General features: G+C 49.3%; 2 protein-coding genes across 3 annotated transcripts; one reads left to right on the top strand and one right to left on the bottom strand.

Moving 5' to 3' along the window:
- The first annotated feature begins 218 nt into the window (after nt 1–218).
- On the top strand, nt 219–12056 carry Elp5 (elongator acetyltransferase complex subunit 5). The gene is made up of 9 exons (XM_075991943.1): nt 219–355; nt 640–900; nt 1061–1121; nt 1211–1291; nt 5263–5480; nt 8786–8967; nt 10520–10612; nt 11121–11221; nt 11726–12056. Exons 2-9 carry the CDS (start codon nt 855–857, stop codon nt 11838–11840), a joined length of 897 nt encoding a protein of 298 aa, XP_075848058.1. The 5' UTR covers nt 219–355; nt 640–854; the 3' UTR covers nt 11841–12056.
- A 375-nt stretch (nt 12057–12431) lies between these two features.
- On the bottom strand, nt 12432–15399 carry Cldn7 (claudin 7). 2 transcript variants are annotated; one of them, XM_075991947.1, is made up of 5 exons: nt 15292–15399; nt 13979–14258; nt 13034–13198; nt 12859–12943; nt 12432–12766 (listed from the first exon to the last, which is right to left on the bottom strand). In XM_075991947.1, the coding sequence occupies exons 2-5, from the start codon at nt 14199–14201 to the stop codon at nt 12604–12606; spliced, it is 636 nt and encodes a 211-aa protein (XP_075848062.1). In that variant the 5' UTR covers nt 14202–14258; nt 15292–15399; the 3' UTR covers nt 12432–12603. The 2 variants fall into 2 exon arrangements, with proteins under 2 accessions (XP_075848062.1, XP_075848063.1); XM_075991948.1 differs by having other exon boundaries at nt 13979–14241; nt 15292–15375.
- Nucleotides 15400–19031: the final 3632 nt, after the last annotated feature.

The raw sequence follows: 19031 nt of genomic DNA on the forward strand, positions 1-19031 counted from the left end.
GGAGGGAGGGAGATGGGAGGGGAAGGGGGAAGCGAAGGGTGGCCCTCTGCGCAGGCGCGCTAGGGGTCTGCCCCGGGAAGGGGGCGGGCGGGGGCAGCGGCGCGCGACGGGCCACGACGACTCTTGGGGCCTCTGAGCGCTGGAACTAGGAAGGAGGGGGAGGGGGAGCCGAAGGGCGCGGAGCGCTGGGCCGGAGTGGCCTCCCCCTCCCCGAGGTCGGGGTCTCTTAGCCGCTAAGGAGCGGGGCTGCAGCCTCTGCAGCTGGGCTTCCCACTCTGACAGGCGCCATTTTACCGCCCAAAGGGCTCCCTCCTCCTCTCGTCCCTCCTCCTCTTCCCCGCTGACTGTACTTCCGGTAATGACGTGTTTTCACTTCCCCGGGATTGATGTTCCTTCAACTCCTTCTGACGAGGGAGGGTAGAGTTAAGGAAAGCAGAGCCCTAAAGAGGGATGCAGCGTTGCGCACGCGCGCGGGGTGACTGCTGGGCGGGCCTTGGAGCGGAGCCTCCGAGGGTATGGGCGGGGCCGAGTGACGTCATTTGTCCCCTGGTTCGGACGTCTTGGGGAGTGGGGCTCGTGCGGCCCCAGTCCCCATCCCACTGACAACTGTTCCAACGGCCCCTCTCGCCCCTGTCGTAGCGCAAGAAGACTGAGGATGCCATCTCCACGGCTGTGCGCAGAGGCTCTGGAGCGGCCCCTCCGAGGGCGCCCCCGCCCCGAGAACGTGGAACATTTAAGAAAAAAAAAATAGACCCTTGGCTCCAGACTTTGGGGACCTTGAATGGCGGAAGCAATCGTAATCGTCCCGCCTCCTTGGTCGTGACGACATCAGAAAGCGTCCGAAGACGTCAGAGATGCTGGACTCGCTGTTGGCCAGCGGTGGCTTGGTGCTCCTGCGAGGTGAGGTTTGGAGACGCGCGGGGAGCCTCGGGCCTGGCTGAAGGGGCGGAAGTCTTGAGGATCCCCCGGGGATCCCTGGCTCGGGGTGGAAGTCGCGGTGGATTATGAAATCGGAGACCTCAGGGCTCTGTGGGATTCACACCTGCTTGGCTCTCTACAGATTCCGCGGAGTGGGAGGGGCGTAGTCTCCTAAAGGCGCTTCTCAAGAAATCTGCACTTCGGTGAGTTATCCCGGGGCTGCTCCTGGTCCTTCCCGGGAAGGGACCTGGTGCCTTCAGTCTACGACATATTTCCCTCGTCTCTGCTTTAGTGGGGAGCAGATCCACGTTCTGGGCTGTGAAGTGAGTGAGGAAGAGTTTCGCGAAGGTTTTGGCTCTGACGTCAACAGCGGGTAAGTGTAATTAGAATGGGTTTCATTCGGACCGCAGTCGGGAAGGGCCGACTTTTCCACAGAAGAATGGACTCTCGGATTGTGTGGAAATGGGGTCGTATGACTTGGAACAGTAGAAGTTATAAATATGACTATCAAGGGTCTAGGGACGTTAGGCCCTGCTGGCCAGCTTGACAAAGGGATACAACACCGATGGAAAAGGGACATCCTGAGGCTATTGCTCATAAACAAAAGAGCAGTAAATTCAGATATTTTCTGGGGTGACCTATGAAGATACTTTCCTGTAAGAGCGTTCTGGCTTTAATGCCTGCAGGTTAGTCAACCCAGAAGCTGCTGTTTCTCCTATAGTGATGCCATCTGTCATCAGTGTCCTTGCAGTCGCCTTGCTCTGGGCCTTATTATAGGCCTCAGGACTACAGATGCAAGAATTGGATTAAGAACACAAGACAAAGCCGGGCAGTGGTAGCACACACCTTTCATCCCAGCACTCGGGAGGCAGAGGCAGGCAGATCTCTGTGAGTTCCAGGCCAGCCTGGTCTACAAGAGCTAGTGCCAGGACAGGCACCAAAACTACAGAGAAACCCTGCCTCGAAAAAACAAACAAACAAAAAAAGACAAGACAAAAGAGCATGCTAACTCTAAAGTATAATAGGCTAAAGTAACCTTTCAACAAAACTTTTTTTCTTTTTATTTCTTTCTCCCTCGGAAAAGGACTCTGTTATGCTTTTTTTATATATATATATTTATTTATTTATTATGTATACAACATTCCTTCCATGCCTGGCTGCATGCCAGAAGAGGGCACCAGATCTCATTACAGATGGCTGTGAGCCACCATGTGGTTGCTGGGAGTTGAACTCAGGACCTTTGGAAGAGCAGGCAATGCTCTTAACCTCTGAGCCATCTCTCCAGCCCCTCTGTTATGCTTTTTTAAGCAGTGATCTCACATGGCCTAGGCTGCCCTACAACTCACCCTGTCCCACAATAGCCTCCAGCTCTCATCGGTCCTAGCTCATCCTTCCTCCTGTGTGTTATGATTATGTCGCAAGCCACATTCAATTTATAAAGCCCTGCCCTCGGAAGGCAGATGCGGGCAGATCTCTGTGTGGTTGAAGCCAGTCTGGTCTGTATAGTGTGTTCCAGGCCGGTCAGGTTTACATAGTGAGACTGTGTTCCTAAATAATAATTTTATAATATATATATATATATATATATATATATTAGCATAAATGTAAAACAAAGTAAGCATCATTTTAATAGGCTCAAATAGTTGCAGAGTTATTTAAATGATTTTGTCCTCAGGCCCCTTCCATGGTTATATGCTAAAAAGAAAAACTGACTTTACATTTCTTTTTTTAAAGATTTATTTTTATTTATTATGTATACAATGTTCTGTCTGCATGTGTCCCTGCAGGCCAGAAGCTGGCACCAGATCTTATTAGAGATGGTTGTGAGCCACCATGTGGTTGCTGGGAATTGAACTCAGGACCTCTGGAAGAACAATCAGTGCTCTTAACCTCTGAGCCATCTCTCCAGCCCCATGACTTTACATTTTTTTGGATTTTTTCTTTTTTTAATGTTATGTATGTGAGTGTTTTGCCTCCATGTACCATGAGCATGCCTTAGTGCCTGCAGAAATCAGAAGAGGGTGTTGTATCCTCTGGAGCTGGAGTTGTACATGGTTTGAACTACCACCAAATCAGACCCTCTACAAAAGCAACAACTGCTTTTAACCTGCTGAGCCTGCTCTCCAGCCTCTCAGGACAAGATGACTTTTAAATGACTAGCGTGTCTACAGTACTGAAGTGAGTGGAAGCTAATTCTGAAATTGAAGTAGTGGAGAATGATACAGTATGAAGACGGACGTACCAAGCCTTTCATCCCGTTTTCATGATGTGTAGAGGTTCAGGAGAAGAGGTAGTGTTTTTAGCAAAAATGATCGTGAGAGCCGGGTGGTGGTGGCGCGTGCCTTTAATCCCAGCACTCGGGAGGCAGAGGCAGGCGGATCTTTGTGAGTTCGAGACCAGCCTGGTCTACAAGAGCTAGTTCCAGGACAGGCTCCAAAGCCACAAAGAAACCCTGTCTTGTAAAAACCAAAAAAAAGAAAAAGAAAAAAATGATCGTGAGATTTCTAATTGTGGTGGCTTCTTTTTGATTTTTCGAGACAGGGTTTCTCCTTGAAGCCCTGGCTGTCCTGCAACTTGCTCTGTAGATCAGGCTGGCCTCGGACTCACAAAGATTCACCTGGCTCTACCTCCTGAGCATTGGGATTAAAGGCATGCACCAACAACACTTGACAAAATTTTTTAATTAAAAAAACATTAATTTTTAGATTTCTGTAAAACATTTCTAGATAGGGCTTCTCAAACTTTTTTCAACTGTGGTCCCTTATCACCTGAGAAGTTTTTATTTAATATACAGTATTAATGTACAAATTAAATAGTTACTGATAAATCACTGATGGTGAATGAAGCTCTGTGGTAGGGCAGCATCATTTTTTATAATTCATTATATTTTGTGTATATTGGTATTTTGCTTGTATGTATGTGTGAGAGCGTCAGACTGCCTAAGCAGGAGGTGTAGGTACTGAGTTCTCTAATGGTGCTTAATTCAGTCATAGAGGCCAGGCTTGCATCAGCACTAGCTGCAGCGGATTGATGGGCTTGTCCTAAAAACAAAGGGAGCAACAGAATAACGTGTGAGAAGGCATGAGAGGTCAGGTAGATAAAAAGGTCTTACGGAGCACAATAGAGGTTATGTTATGCCAAGGACAGTTGGGAGGAGAGTTAGTCACACCATACCTCTTAGAAACACTAGTCCATTGATTACCATGTAGAGAATGTATCAAAAAAAAAAGGCAGCTTGGAAGTGGAGACTAGGCAGGAAGTTAGTGCAGATTCGGGGTCACTCACTAGGTCTATGTGTACTGAATACCAGACCAGGAGCTATGCTAAGTAAGACACTGGTGACAGCAATGGATGAGACAGACTGGTTCCTGCTCCAGTAAATCTTAGAAAACAATGGGAAGAAATGACAGAACACTTGTGTGTGGCAGAATCTCTAGAGGAGAGGGGGGTTTTTTGTTTGTATTTTGTTTCGTTTTGGTTTTTTTTTTTGAGACAGGGTCCCACTACATATCCCTGGCTGGTCTGAAGCTTGCTATACATACCAGGCAGACCTTGAGCTCACAGAGATTTGCCTGTCTTGACCTTCTGAGTGCTAGGATTATAGACTTACCCCATGCCTACTTTGGTGTGATTTTTGTTTGTTTGTTTTTGTTTTTCAAGATAGGGTTTCTGTGTGTATCCCTGGCTGTCCTGGAACTCACTCAGTAGACCAGGCTGACCTCAAACTCACAGAGATCCGCCTGCCTCTGCCTCTGGAGTGCTGGGGTTAAAGGTGTGCACCACCACCCGGCCAAGATCTATTTTCTAATATTGTGCATGTGTATGGGTATGTGCACATGAGTGTAAGTGCCCATGGAAGTGAGAAAAGGGGATCGGATTCCCCTGAAAGACGAGTAAGTAGTTGTGAGCCTAGTAGGAACTGAACTCCAGTCCTCCAACTCTAACCCCAGAAGGGGAGCTTAGAACAATTGTCAAATGAACTTTGAAGGATAGAATTGCCAGTTAGGTGACCCTGGACAAGGTTCAAAGTCAACCTTAGAACTTAGGTTATGAAACACCAAAGTCTGCTGTCAATCACTAAATTCTTTCAGTAGTTAGCTTTCATTAGTATATAAGGTATTAATGAGAATTAAGGGCTCGGTGGTGATGGCACACACCTTTAATCCCAGTGCTTGCGAGGCAGAGGCAGGTGGATCTCTGTGGTCTACAGAGTGAGTTCCTGGACAGCCAGAATGGTTATGCAGAGAAACCCTGTCTTGAAGAACTTGAACAATGAATGAATAAATTTGAAAAAATCAGGAAGAAATTTAAGGTTGTAACATGTCTTCCATTTTTCCTTTATAGGCTGGTTTACCATGACCTCTTTAAAGACCCTCTTAACTGGTCAAAAACTGGTGAAGCTGTCCCCGAAGGACCCCTAGGAACTTTAAGAGCCTTGAACAGGACAGGTCCCGGCCCTGTTACCATTGCTCTTGACTCTCTCAGCTGGCTGTTGCTTCACCTTCCCTGTGTTACACTCTGTCAAACTCTGCATGCTCTGAGCCAGCCAAGTGTCTCCCCAGGTGAGTTTCCTCCTTTGTTGTTTTCCTTATGGAGTTACTCCTGCCAAAGAATGTCACCCCTTCCTCTCCACTCCAACAAGAGGAGTCAGGATCTTCAGTCCAATGGTCTGCCATCTCCTTAACCTTTTGAGGGAAATTGGGGGATGGAGTTGGTTGTTGGAGATGTGTTGTTTTAAGACTGTGTCTAGCTTGGCATGGTTGGGCACATCTTTAATCCTAGCACTCAGGAGGCAGAGGCAGGTGGATCTCTGAGTTTGAGGATAGCCTGGTCTACATAGTGAGTTCCAGAACAGCCAGAGCTACATGGTAAGACCCTGTCTCAGAAAGCAAAAAGAAGGGGCCAGGCAATGGCGTTCCATGCCATTTAATCCCTGCACTCAGAAAGCAGAGATAGGTGGATCTTTGTGAGATTGAGGCCACTGTGGTATATACAGCTAGTTCCAGAACAGCCAAGGCTACACAAGCACAGTCTTGAAAAACAAAAGCAAAGAAAAAAAGTTATGTGTTTCTGAGTATGCATACCCATGTCTGTAAGTATATGCAGGTCTGTGTGTGTATGCGGGTTCATGTACCTCTACAAATGAAGGCCAGAACACGGAACTGGTTGCCTTCTCTGTCCTTCTGTCTGTTTCTTTAAGGCAGAGTCTCTCCCTGAACCTGGGACTTGAGCTGGATTACAGCATGTACCTGGACACTGGCCTTATTGCATGAGTGCTGGGGTCCAGATCAAGTCCTTATGAGTGTGAAGTAAGAACCCTTAAGTGCTGAGCCGTCTCTCCAGCCCTGGGTGGGGCGCTTGTTTTATTGTTCTTGATTTTTTTATATAGAGTCTGTAGTCAAGGGCTACTTAGAACTCTAGAGCTTCTGCCTCCCAACTCTAGAACTGCACCACCACACCCAGGTCAAGAGAGGTATGGGGGGGGGGGGGCTGGAGAGATGACTCGGTGGTTAAGAGCATTGGCTGCTCTTCCAAAGGTCCTGAGTTCAATTCCCAGCAGCCACATGGTGGCTCACAACCATCTGTAATGAGGTCTGGTGCCCTCTTCTGGCCTGCAGGCAGAGTACTGAGAATACTGTATACATAATAAATAAATCTTTTAAAAAAAAAAAAAAAAGAGGGGGGGGCTGGAGAGATAGCTCAGAGGTTAAGAGCACTGGCTGCTCTTCCAGAGATCCTGAGTTCAATTCCCAGCAACCACATGGTGGCTCACAACCATCTGTAATGAGATCTGGCGCCCTCTTCTGGTGTGCAGGCATACATGGAGGCAGAATGTTGTATACATAATAAATAAATCTTTGAGAGAGAGAGAGAGAGAGAGAGAGAGGTATGAGGATTTTTTTTTTTTTTTGCCTGCACATATGATTGTGTAGCTTGTGCTTGTCTGGTGTCTGCAGAGGCCAAAAAAGGACACTGGATTCCATGTAACTGAAGTTTCCGGTGGTTGGTTGTGAACCAGCAGGTGGATGCTGGGAATGGCACTCAGGTCCCCTGGAAGAGCAGCCAGTGCTCTCAACTTCAGAGACCTCGCTCCAGCCCCAGCTGTGTTTGTCTTGTTTTGTTAGCTTCTCTTTATGTTTGTGGGTTGTTGTCTTAGTTCTCTATTATTTTGTTTTAAATACAATTTTTTTTTTGCAGGTTTTTTTTTTTAATTTTTTTTATGGTTTAATTTTAGCTTTATTTTATGTGCATTGATGTGAAGGTGTCAGATCCACTGGAACTGGATTTTCAGACAGTTGTGAGCTGCCATATGGGCGCTGGGATTTGAACCCGGGTCCTCGGGAAGAGCAGTCAGTTCTCTTAACCGCTGAGCCATTTCTCCAGCCCCAAATACAAAGTCTTATAGATATCTTACAACCAGAAAATCAAAGCTGACCTCAACGGAGTATGTAGCCAAGGATGACATTAAACAACATTTTTTTCATGAGAATTTTATGTGTCAACTGGGGATAGCCACCACACAATCATTTGTTTTCTGCCTTTTGATCAGGGAAGGTTTCTTGTAACGGTCTCAGTGCAGCTAAATCCTGGTGAAGGATGTACAGGATCTGGCTGGGAGGAGAGCTCTGAAGCCAAGTGTAGACCTTGTACCACCATGCAGTGTGTAAGCTGCCAGTCTAGATCCCAGGGCTTCTTGGATGCCAGGCAGGCATACTTAGTAACTGAGCTACATCTCCAGCCTCTCGTTCACTTATTTTACAAATGTAAATACAGGCAATGTAAGGAACTGCTTTAAATAATAGAAAAATAAAGACTGGCCCTTACAACTGAGTCATTGCCTTCTAGAAGCTTGTTCTCATCAAAGGTACAAAGAAGTAAACATGAAGAAAATGAAGCTCAGCACCCTCTTGGCCTCAGGACACCCACACACATCAATAAAAATAAACGGTTTTTTAAAAATTAGAACTGACTGTGGTGACACACACCTTTAATCCTAGCAAAGACTAGGATTTTGAGTTCAAGACCAGCCTGATCTATATAAATTGAAATCCTTGCCAGCCAAGGCTATCTAGTGAGAGATCTTGTCTCAGAAATAAATAAATGAAGCTGGGCAGTGGTGGCACACGCCTTTAATCCCAGCACTCAGGAGACAGAGGCAGGGCTATCTCTGTGAGTTCAAGGCTAGACTGGTCTACAGAGTAAGTCCCAGAATAGCCAGGACTGATGCACAGAGAAACCTTGTCTCGAAAACTCAAAATAAATAAGTAAGTGAGCAAATAAATAGATACTAAACTGTTTCAAATTGGGCAGTCCAACAGGACAACTTGTGGGTAAAGATGCTTGCCACCAAGGCTGAGGAGCTTTATTCAACGCCTGAGTCCCATGTGTTGGACGAAGAAAAGATTTCTAAAAATTACCTCTGATCTCCGCAAGTATGCCATGGCACATACACTATGGAAAATATACATGCATACATAAACACTCACAAAATAAATGTAAAAAATAAAACGTGCCAGTGTTTGGCACAGTGCACCACACTGTTAATGTCCAGAAAAGGAGGGAGACTACCTGATACCCACAACACACAGGCAGTTCAGTAACTGACGAGGCTAGAAGTTGGTGGACACGAGCTAAGAGTGCCTGGTTTGTGCTGAAAGGTGGAGGTCTGGTCCCGTCAGGGCTGAATCGGTAACTAAGGTGTGGGCCAGTTAGGCACAGAGCAGTATGGTGAGATAGAAAGACTGGCCGAGGTAGGTCCAGTTATGGTAGGACGTGGACCTCTCCTTTCTTCTCACTGTTTACTCCTGGGCCTTCACCTAATGCTGTCATGTGTCTTTCATGTTCTGCATTTCTTGTCCCTATCCAGGTGCTGACCCCCTAGTAGAGCAGGTACGAGTCCTGGGCCTACTACATGAAGATCTTCATGGTCCTGGCCCCATAGGAGCGCTGAGCACCCTTGCTCACACAGAGGTGACTCTGAGTGGTAAAATGGACCAGACTTCAGCCTCCGTCCTCTGTCGAAGGCCCCAACAACGTGCAACTTACCAGGTCCGGGAGACGACACAGAAGACTGGAGATCAGGATCAGCACTAAGGGCCAGTGTCTTAGTCAGGGTTACTAATGCTGCTAGTAAAACCATGACCAAAAGCAAGTTGATGAGGAAAGGGTTTATTTGGCTTACACTACCATGTTGTAGTCCAGCACTTAAGGAAACCAGGCCAACAACTCAAAACAGGGCAAAGCTCCTGGGGGCAGAAGCTGATGCAGAGACTATGGAGAAGAGCTGCTTACTGGCTTGCTCAGCCTGCTTATAACATGCAGAACCAGCAGCCCACAAGGGACTCCCCACCCACAGCGAGCTGGGCCCTCCCCTGTCAATCATTAAAATACCCCACAGCTGGATCAAACAGGAGTTTTCTCAATGGAGGGTCCCTCCTTTCAGGTGACTCTAGCTTATATCAAGTTGACATAAAACTAGCCAGGTCAGGCAACATGATGGGAAGAGCAATAAAAACTGATGTTCAGGGGGCTGGAGAGATGGCTCAGTGGTTAAGAGCATTGGATGCTCTTCCAGAGGACCCGGGTTCAATTCCCAGCACCCACATCACAGCTTACTACTTCTTCAGTTTCAATTTCAAGGGGATCTCACACAGACATGCAAGCAGGTAAAATGCACATAAAAACTGATGTTCACTTGGTAGGTAGAGGCAGGAAAATCAGGAGTTAAAGGGTCCCTCGTAAGCTCGGGTCCACCTGGGCTATGTGATACATGAGATTCTGTCGGTGGAGGCAGGGAACCTGATCCAAATACTTCCGTGTTGTTGATTTGTTTCATTTTGTTTAAGGCAAGGTCTCACAGTGTTGCCCTGGCTAGCCTGAAACTTGATTTTATCTTATTTTTTTTTAAAGACTAGGCTATCTTTGAACCTACAGAGATTCACCTGCCTCTGCCTCCCAAGTTCTGAGATTAAAGACATGTACCACCATGCCTAGCATCCTGCGTTTATATTTTGTGGTGCTTGGAGGATCAAACCTAGGTCCTTAAACGTTTTCAGGACACACATTGCCTTTGAGCTGTGCGGCTGGTCCCGTCACTGCGTTTTCTGTCATTTACCTCATTGAGTATTCACAGCTGTCCTATGAAGGAATTGCTTACCCTTGTTTTTAGACTGGAAAATAAAATGCAGGCGTGTTAAAATTTAAGTCACTTACTACGTAATAAACAGCAAGTGAAATACCTAGGATTTGGACTCCGGGTTGCTTGAGCTCAAGAATCTATTAACTAGCCAAACATAACGGCACACGCCTTAAATCCCAGCACAGAAGCAGTCGGATCTCTTGAGTTGGAGGCGCAGCTGGTCTAATAGTTCCAGTACAACCAGGGCTGGAGAGATCCTGTCTCCAAAAATTAAAGAGCCCGTTAACTTAGCCAATTAAGGAGGCTGTCTTTTTCGAGACAGGGTTTTTATGTAGCTTTGGAGCCTGTCCTAGAGCTAGCTCCTGTAGACCAGGCTGGCCTTGAACTCACAGAGCTCCTCCTGCCTCTGCCTAAAGGAGGCCGACTTAGAGCAAATAAATGATGGATGTTTTTCTCCCCTAGACTTGGTGGTTCTCCATCCTTCCTGACTTCAGCCTGGATCTCCATGAGCGGCTTCCCCTCCATTCCAAGCTACCCTCCAGTCACACAACTCAGGTATCTGAAAGTGGCAGAGCCAGAACAAGGTGTGAGCTTGCGGTCTGGCAAAAAGAAAATAAAGCTAGAGATGTTAACCAGGCAATGGCAGTGCCCATTTCTAACCCCTTACTGACATGCATGCCGGCCAACACCAGTGAACATAAAATACAAATAAAAATCACAAAGGAGCCAGGCGGTGGTGGCACATGCCTTAAATCCCAGCACTCAGGAGGCAGAGGCAAGCAGAGCTCTGTGAGTTTGAGGCCAGCCTGATCTACAGAGCGAGTTCCAGGACAGCTAGGCTACACAGGGAAACCGTATCTTGAAAAACCCAAATATCAAACGAATGAGGGGGGCAGACAGTAGAAGCAAGCAGATCTCGAGGTCAAGGCCAGCCTGGTCTACAGAACTAGTTCTAGGATAGCCAGGGTTACACAGAGAAACTCTGGGGCGGGGGGGGGGACCTAGATATGTTGGGAGTCTGGAGTTGGAAAGGACTGATCAGCCACAGCGCTTGTTCCTACAGGTGGATCCCACGACTCATTTGACCTTTAACCTTCGCTTATCCGAAAAAGAAAGAGAAGCCAGAGACAGCCTCACTCTGCCTTTCCAGTTCAGCTCTGAAAAGTAAGATTGGGCTGGGACATTAGCATCTGGATCACAGGAAGGTGGGGTGATGGCAGGTTATTGATTAACCTCAAGATTTTATAGGGGCTGAAGTCCGCCTCCAGAGACAAGTGCAGGGAGTGGTTCCACCCACCTAGACACAATTCCCACCATGATACTTCTTTCCAGTAGAGCTATGGTCCTGGCTGAGCCAGACCAGATGGGGAGGTGGCCCTCTTCTCTAGGTAGCAGTGCCCAAACTGTAATATGTACATGGGTGTGGCGAGGGCTTAGGAAGTACCTCTTGCTCTCAGCCTGGTGTGTGGGTGTAAAGCAAGACTGGAGGATCTTTGCCTTCCAGCTCTAAGGCCTGGGGTTTGTTAGAGTAGTCCCTATTCCAGTCCCTATTCCAGGGCCTAGTGGGACTTCAGCTCTGATTACTCTTGGAACAAGACACTGTCACCTAGAAGGAACTCTCCAGACCTGACTCATCGCCACCCTCATCTTTGCTTCTTCCTTCCTCAGACAGCAAGCACTGCTGCGTTCTGGCCCAGGCCAGAAAACTGGCCACATCTTCTATGAGCCAGACGCTTTCGATGATGTGGACCAAGAAGACCCAGATGATGACCTAGACATTTGAGTAGACAGGAGAGGACGTGGCTCAGAACCATCCTGTTGTGTGCAGAGACTGGTCCCTGCCCTCCCTCTGTTGATTGTGGAGGCCCTGTCCTGTGAACCAAGGAGTAGCGTCTAATTGGGGCAGAAAGTGTAGTGAGAGTGTCGTGTATAGCACGAGAACAAGAAACCTCCCTCTTCCCATGCCTGTTTCTAATAAACCAGATATATGTGTGTGTGTGTGTGTGTGTGTGTGTATATATATATATATATATTAATCTAAAATGCTCCTTGGTAACTACTTGGTAGGTGTTGGGGGTCGGGCTGGTGAGACGGTTCTGCAGGTAAAGGTCCTTGCCACAAGTTTGATGACCTGAGTTCAACCCTGGGAACCCACAGAAAGGTAGAATGAGAGACCCTGCTCCACACAGCTGTCCTCTGACCTATACATGCACATGTAGTTGGGGGAGAATAGGTAAGAACCTGAGTCAAGGCATTAGGCCTAACAAAATAGGGGCACTGCTGGTACTCGGTTCTGCTGCTACTGTGGGCACACTTTAGTGCCAAGTCCTGTACAGGGATCTGGGTGTTCAGAAAGGAGGCCTGAAGAGACGCCTAATTTCCAAAACTTAATTTTTATTACTGTACAAAAAGCACGCCCACCCCATGTTTCGTGTCTTTTCCCAGTCCCTCCCCTAACTGCCCCCCCAAGAACTGTACATGGTGTCCAGGGCTGGAATGACCGGAGGCCTTTGTCCCACACCTTGCCGCAGGCTGAGCACCCCACCTCACACATACTCCTTGGCAGAATTCGACTTAGGGTAGGAGCGGGGTGCACGGTATGCGGTTTTGCTTTCACTGCCAGGACAGGAGCAAGAGAGCAGGGCACCTCCCAGGAGGACCAGAGCAGACCCTGCCCAGCCAATAAAGATGGCAGGCCCAAACTCGTACCTGTGAAGAAGAGAAAGGATTGAGTCAAAACTCGGGCTTCATGTCCTCCTCCCTGTCCCAAGTCCACAGATTTGTCTTCCTAGAAGACTTACTTAATATTCACGGGCGTCAAGGGGTTGTAAAAGTCTGTGACAATCTGATGACCAATCCAAGAACATGCTACCAAGGCAGCAAGACCTAGAAAGAGAAGAAAGATTCTAGTATTGGGTGTCCACACCAAGACCTTGGCAATGCTCTCTGGGTGTGAGAGTGAGCCCTTGGTCCCACCTGCCACGATGAAGACAATGCCTCCAGTCATAGCTATACGGGCCTTCTTCACTTTATCATCTCCCCCACAGCGCGTACACTTCATGCCCATCGTGGCGACAAGCATGGCCAGGAAGCCCAACACCAGGGACACCACCATTAGGGCTCGAGTGGCCTGCAAGGACGCTGCAGAGGAGGAAAGAAGAGGTCAATGCTGGAAATGGCAGGTAGCCTTATGATGGCGCCAACCTAAGTGCTGCACACCGTGCCCACTAACCCCTGGTCTGCAGTGTGCCAGTTGGGCTCCACCGCCAGCCTGGGGCCCCCTCGGTCCACCACAGGCCTTAGGCAGACAGTTCCCGCCCCCATCCCGCCACCGCGGCCGTCCTGCTCCCCGCCCCGCCCTGTGCTCCAGAACCCGCCCGGGGCGCCGAGGTTTCGATGAAACCGCGCCAGGTAGGGGGAAGGGAGAAAGGGGGCAAAAAGGAAGTGCAGGTGGCGGCCAGGTCCCTCGTTTGAGCCACACCGGCCGGCGCGTGTCCTAGCTCCGGCCCCACTATCGAGGCCACCGGGTTTGTGGCTTCAGCTAATCGACCGATAAGATTAGAGGCCACAAGTGCGGTCCTACGTCTAACGAGGGCACGATTCCGCGGCCCTAGGCACCTCCGTCCCGAACCTCCTTTGTCCCAGAAAAAAAGCAGAAGACAGACCAATGACTGCCCAGGGTGGCGGGTGCCTCTTCCCAGGACTTCCCCCGCTTCAAGCCGGGCAGAGGGGCGTGGGCGCACGTGCAACTGCCAGGTTCCAAGCCCTCTCCCTCCCGGTCCCACCAACTGGGCTCAAGGTGTCCACTTCCTCTTCCCTAGCAACCCCGGGGGCCTGACCGTGCGGCCTCGGCCCTGTCCCACACCCAATCCCGCCACCTTGACTCCGGGTACGTCCGCCCCGTCGGTCCCGCGTTCTTACCCGGCAGGGCGAGCACCGAGTCGTACATTTTGCAGCTCATCATGCCGGTACTCTGCGTGACGCACTCCATCCAGAGTCCCTTGTACATGGCCTGGGCTGTGATGATGTTGTCGCCCGCGTACGAACTCATCTGCCACTGCGGGATGGCAGTGCTCGCTATCAGGCCCACCCAGCCAAGCATGGCCATTGAAAAGCCCAGAAGTTGCAGGCCCGAATTGGCCATTTCCGTCTCAGAAAAGATGGGACGCTCCGAGAGGGCGACCCTACAGTAAAACAAAATCTGGGAAGCAACACAAGAAAATTTGAATGGAGATTTAAGTCACCCCAAGATAGGGGAGAGGGGAAAAAAAGTTCTTTTTGGCCGGTTAACTGCAAATCTTGTTAACCGAGGTAAACACAAATCGTCCCCTCCGGTGAAGCGACACTCTCAGAGCAGAAGGAACCGGCTCCGCCCGAAGGACTGGTTCCAGACAAAAGGGGCCCCGAAGGCCAGGCGGTTCCCTCCGGCGTGCTCGGAGACTACCCAGAGAAGTGGAGGGGCCGTTAGGGCGTGGCCCCCAGCAAGTATGCGGGCCCCTGGGCCCCCGGCTGCGGTGCACCCGAGCGAGCTGGGCGGTGATCGGCAGGTGCGGGCGAACAGGTGCGGCGCACCTGAGTATATGTAGGGCGTCGGGGACGCGCTCCCGCAGGCCACGGGCGCGCGGGAGCTGGGGCGGGACCGGAGGGGCAGTCGAGGGTGACCTGACGTCACCGAAGGGACACTCACCTGAACCGGAAGTCTTGGCCCCCACCCCCTCCTTGTCCAGGTGAAGAGGAAGAAACCTGAGCGCCAGGGTCACGCCCCTTCGTTTGCCTGGCTCTAACTGCTGATGGGAAGTAGGGGCAGGCTTCGCAGAAGTCCCCGGGGTCGGAGCCTCACCCCTGCAGACTCCAGGCTGCCCCTTCTTTCGATACAGGTGCGCCTGGGTCGCCTCGGAGCCAGTGCCCACAGATGCCCCTGGAAAGGCTCCGCATTCCCTTTTCCCTTGCGGGTTTCGGCACGGACTGTTTGTCTAGCCCTACTTTCGCCTCCACTCTCAGCTCCTTTGTCTTCAGCCTCCTACCATGGCCTGTTCCATCTTCGGGGGCCCTTACCCATTACAGTAAAACCAGCCCTGCTACCCCCTTCTAGGAATTTCTGCTCCACAGACGTGGTCTAGCAACCCTTGGCTCCACTGCTCAAGCCCTCCACGTAGGCCCTCCACGAGGCCTGGCTCTCCACAGCCCCACATCATGCCTGATCCCTGAAGCCAGTGGTCACAGGTCTTTAATACCTGAGCCCGTCAGTGTCTCCTCCAATGTCACGGCAACTTCTGCCTGAAGGATGAAAACAGAGAGCCTCTCGAGGACGAGGAGTAGCTAGCATAAGACTGGGGTCAGAGTCTCTGCCACACCCAGCATTCCCCTCCCCCAGGTGTCATTTCAAGTCTACCCTCCACCCTCCTCACTCCTTCCCAGCCACACACTGTCCCTCATTCTGAGCTTCCAGGGACCTGTGTGCCCTTCCACCCTCTCTAGCATTGCGCTCCCCAAGGTGGTCTTTGACTCACCCCTAAAGAGCCCTACCTCAACCTTACAACGCTTCCTACTTTCCCAGACTTTGAGCCCCTCCGTCCTCCCAACGTGTCTTCCCAGTTTCTCATTCTTCCTTTCTGTAATTTCGCCTCTTCCCGACTTTCAGTCTGAGGCTGCGCTCTCCGGACCCTTGGAGTCCAATGACACAGTGTGCCTGTCACTGCCTCCCCTAACTGTTTCTAGTTCTTTCTCCCAGCGTGCCTCTCCTACCACCCCCTATTTCTCTCAGATCGTCACACATCTTTCTTTCTTACTCTTGCTATTATTTACTTATTTGCGGCAGGGGGCGGGGAGGTATTGAGACGGGGTTTCTCTGTGTAGCCCTGGCTGTCCTGGGACTCCGTCTGTAGACGAGGCTGGCTTAGAACGCAGAGATCCCTGCCTCTGCCACTCAAGTGCTGGGATTAAATGTGTGTGTGCGCCAGCACTGCCCGGGTTCTTGCTATTTTTTTCTCAGTCCCTCCATCTTCCCATCTGCTCTTCCCCTACACCTCTCTCTGTTAATCATCCCTCGTTTATACAGTAAACACATATGTAAACATACGTAAAGGCCCTTCGTGTTCAGCTCATTTACCTGCTTTTGTATAAAATACAGACCTTTGTGAACTCTTATTTTTGTCTATTTTCTGACCTTTCGGCTTTTGTTTGGTAGGGTGGTTTGTTTGAGGCCTGGGTGGTTGGTTAGTTAATTTCCCAACAGGACCTCACGATATAGACTAGGCTAGTCCTTACCAGAAAGCCGCTGGCTCCGCCTCTGGAATGCTGAGATATAGATGTGAACTGAACTTCTCTGTACAGCTGCGATTTTTCTTTAAGGTTGTTTCCCTGATTGGATGTGGTTGGTGCATGCTTTTGGAAGACTAAGGCAGAACAGTTTGAAGCCAGCCTTCCAGGAGGGGTTGGCATCCAGCTCTGAAGGTCCGTGTTTCTCATTATCCACTTGTTTGGATATCCAGCCATCTTTTATCACACACCAAGGGCCCCAGCCCGTGTCCCTGCTCCTGCCCTTTCCTAAAGTTACTCCCCAGAGTGCTCTTTCTATCTTGGCATTCTTTTTAAAGCGTCACTCAATAGGAGGCTTGGGAGATAGTTATGCAGTGGAGAGACTTTACTGTTCTTGCAGAGGACCAGAGTCCAGTCTCCACCATCCACATGGTGACTCATGATCCTCTGTTACTCCAGGTCTAGGTGACCCATTGCCTCTTCTTTTTGTTTGTTTGTTTTTGAGACAGGGTTTCTCTGTGTAGCCCTAGCTTAGCTGTCCTGGAACTTGCCATGTAGACCAGGCTAGCCTCCCAGGTGTGCGCCACCACTCCAGGCAGCGTCATCATCATCATCATCTTTAATTTTTTTTTACTTTTTTTGCTTTTTGAGACAAGGTCTCTCCTTGAAGCCCTGGCTGTCCTGAAACTTGCTGTGTAGATCAGGCTGGTCTGGAACTCACAGGACTCCTCCTGCCCCTGCCATGAGTCCTGGGATTAAAGGAGCTGGTTTTTACAGGGCAGTGGTGGCACATGCCTTTAGTCTTAGCACTCGGGAGGCAGAGGCAGGTGGATCTCTGAATTCTAATTTGAGGCCAGCCTGGACTACACTGAGAAACCCTGTGTCAAAAGAAGAAGAAGAAGAAGAAGAAGAAGAAGAAGAAGAAGAAGAAGAAGAAGAAGAAGAAGAAGAAGAAGAAGAAGAAGAAGAAGAAGAAAAATGTGTCACCATGCTCAGTTCCAATGCCTCTTCTGACTTCCTCTGGCTCCCACATACACTTAAAAATAACTAAGTAAAACTGGGTGGTGGTGGCGCACGCCTTTAATCCCAGCACTCGGGAGGCAGAAGCGGGCAGATCTCTATGAGTTCGAGGCTAGCCTGGTCTACAAGATCTAGTTCCAGGACAGGCTCCAAAACTACAGAGAAACCCTGTCTTGGAAAAAAAAACCTAAATAAATATTAAAAATAAAATAAAAATCATTCGGTGGCAGTTTTTTTTTTCTCTATTGTTGCGGGTTGAACCCAAGAGCCTCACGCAAGTACTCTGGCCACTGAGCTACACCCATGTGGCACTCTCGTCTACTGACTCACCTGCCCTGCCCCTCAGCTATAGTGGCCTTCTCTCTGTCCCCAGAACACACTGCGTGGTCTACCCCACTAAAGCACCTTTCCTTCTCTATGCCTGAGTGCTCTAGTCCATTTACCCCACCCACCTTCCTCTTCCCAGGGAACACGGTCCTCCTTCAGCATTTGGCCTGGCCTGGCTACTCCACCCACGCTGAGTCAGGTCATCTGCTCAGGGCTCCCATGGTTACCTGTACTTTTCCTTTTAAGGCTCCTATCATCATCTGAAAGTACTTGTGTACTTATGGATTGAGTTTCAATTTCCCTGGTGCACTGGGAAGTACAGACGTGTCTAGATTTTTATTACTGATGAATGAATTCTGAAAAAGGTTTTCATCCACTGCCACACGCGTGTTTTCTGGGTTGCCTATAACTGGATTGGGCTCAGTAATTAACCCTGGGGATACACTGGTAGACCAGACAGATAAGGGCACCCGCTGAGCTCATCTGGCTTGTCTTCTGGAAGGAGGAAGCAGGGCAATAAAGGCATAAATGCTGCTTGTTTTGAAGGCAATGGAAGAAGGTAATGTTTAAGGTTGGGTCCAATCTCTGGTGAGACTTTCTGTCAATGAGTCAGTCATGAGGGAGCCATTCTATAAGCAGAAAGAAGAACGGGAGCAAAGGCCCCAGGTTGATCGCTCCTGTGGACCTTAGTCATCGCTTTGAAGCAGGATTGATTGTGTTTGTTTTGTTTCATTTTGGTTTTTTTGTTTTGTTTTCTTTTTGTCGATGTTTTCTGAGACAGCATTTCTCTGTAGCTTTGGAGCCTGCCCCTGGAACTAGCTCTTGTAGACCAGGCTGGCCTCGAACTCACAGAGATCTGCCTGCCCCTGCCTCCCAAGTACTGGGGTTAAAGGCATGCGTCGCCACTGCCCGGTTCATTTTGTTTTCCTTTTTTAATTCTCTTAAAATTTGTTGATTTTTGGGGCTGGAGAGATGGCTCAGAGGTTAAGAGCACTGATTGCTCTTCCAAAGGTCCTGAGTTCAATTCCCAGCAACCACATGGTGGCTCACAACCATCTATAATGAGATCTGGTGCCCTCTTCTGGCATACAAACATGCATGGAAGGAATGTTGTATACATAATAAATAAATAAAAGAAAAAAAATTGTTGATTTTTTTTTCTGCAGGGGAGAACGCCAGTGCAATACCCCCATGATCACAAATTATGCAGTTGAATTTCCTGCATTTGGGGAAGTAGGAGGGGTAGGCACATCCTGAGTGCGATGGAGAAGCCCCGCCCTATTTATATCTTATATACCAATGCTCTGCATGTCCACCTGCACACCAGAAAAGGGCATCCGGTCCATATGGGTGCTGGGATTTGAACCCA

Source organism: Microtus pennsylvanicus, chromosome 11 (assembly GCF_037038515.1).
Source record: "Microtus pennsylvanicus isolate mMicPen1 chromosome 11, mMicPen1.hap1, whole genome shotgun sequence".
In the NCBI taxonomy this organism is placed as follows: Eukaryota; Metazoa; Chordata; class Mammalia; order Rodentia; family Cricetidae; genus Microtus; species Microtus pennsylvanicus.

Coding starts and splice junctions, on each gene's coding strand:
- Elp5 (XM_075991943.1), top strand. CDS start 855: ATGCTGGACTCGCTGTTGGCCAGCGGTGGCTTGGTGCTCCTGCGAG. Junction 901..1,060: donor TGGCTTGGTGCTCCTGCGAG/GTGAGGTTTGGA, acceptor GGCTCTCTACAG/ATTCCGCGGAGTGGGAGGGG. Junction 11,222..11,725: donor TTCCAGTTCAGCTCTGAAAA/GTAAGATTGGGC, acceptor TTCCTTCCTCAG/ACAGCAAGCACTGCTGCGTT.
- Cldn7 (XM_075991947.1), bottom strand. CDS start 14,201: ATGGCCAATTCGGGCCTGCAACTTCTGGGCTTTTCAATGGCCATGCTT. Junction 13,199..13,978: donor CTCGGTGCTCGCCCTGCCGG/GTAAGAACGCGG, acceptor CCTCCTCTGCAG/CGTCCTTGCAGGCCACTCGA. Junction 12,767..12,858: donor TTGACGCCCGTGAATATTAA/GTAAGTCTTCTA, acceptor TCTTCTTCACAG/GTACGAGTTTGGGCCTGCCA.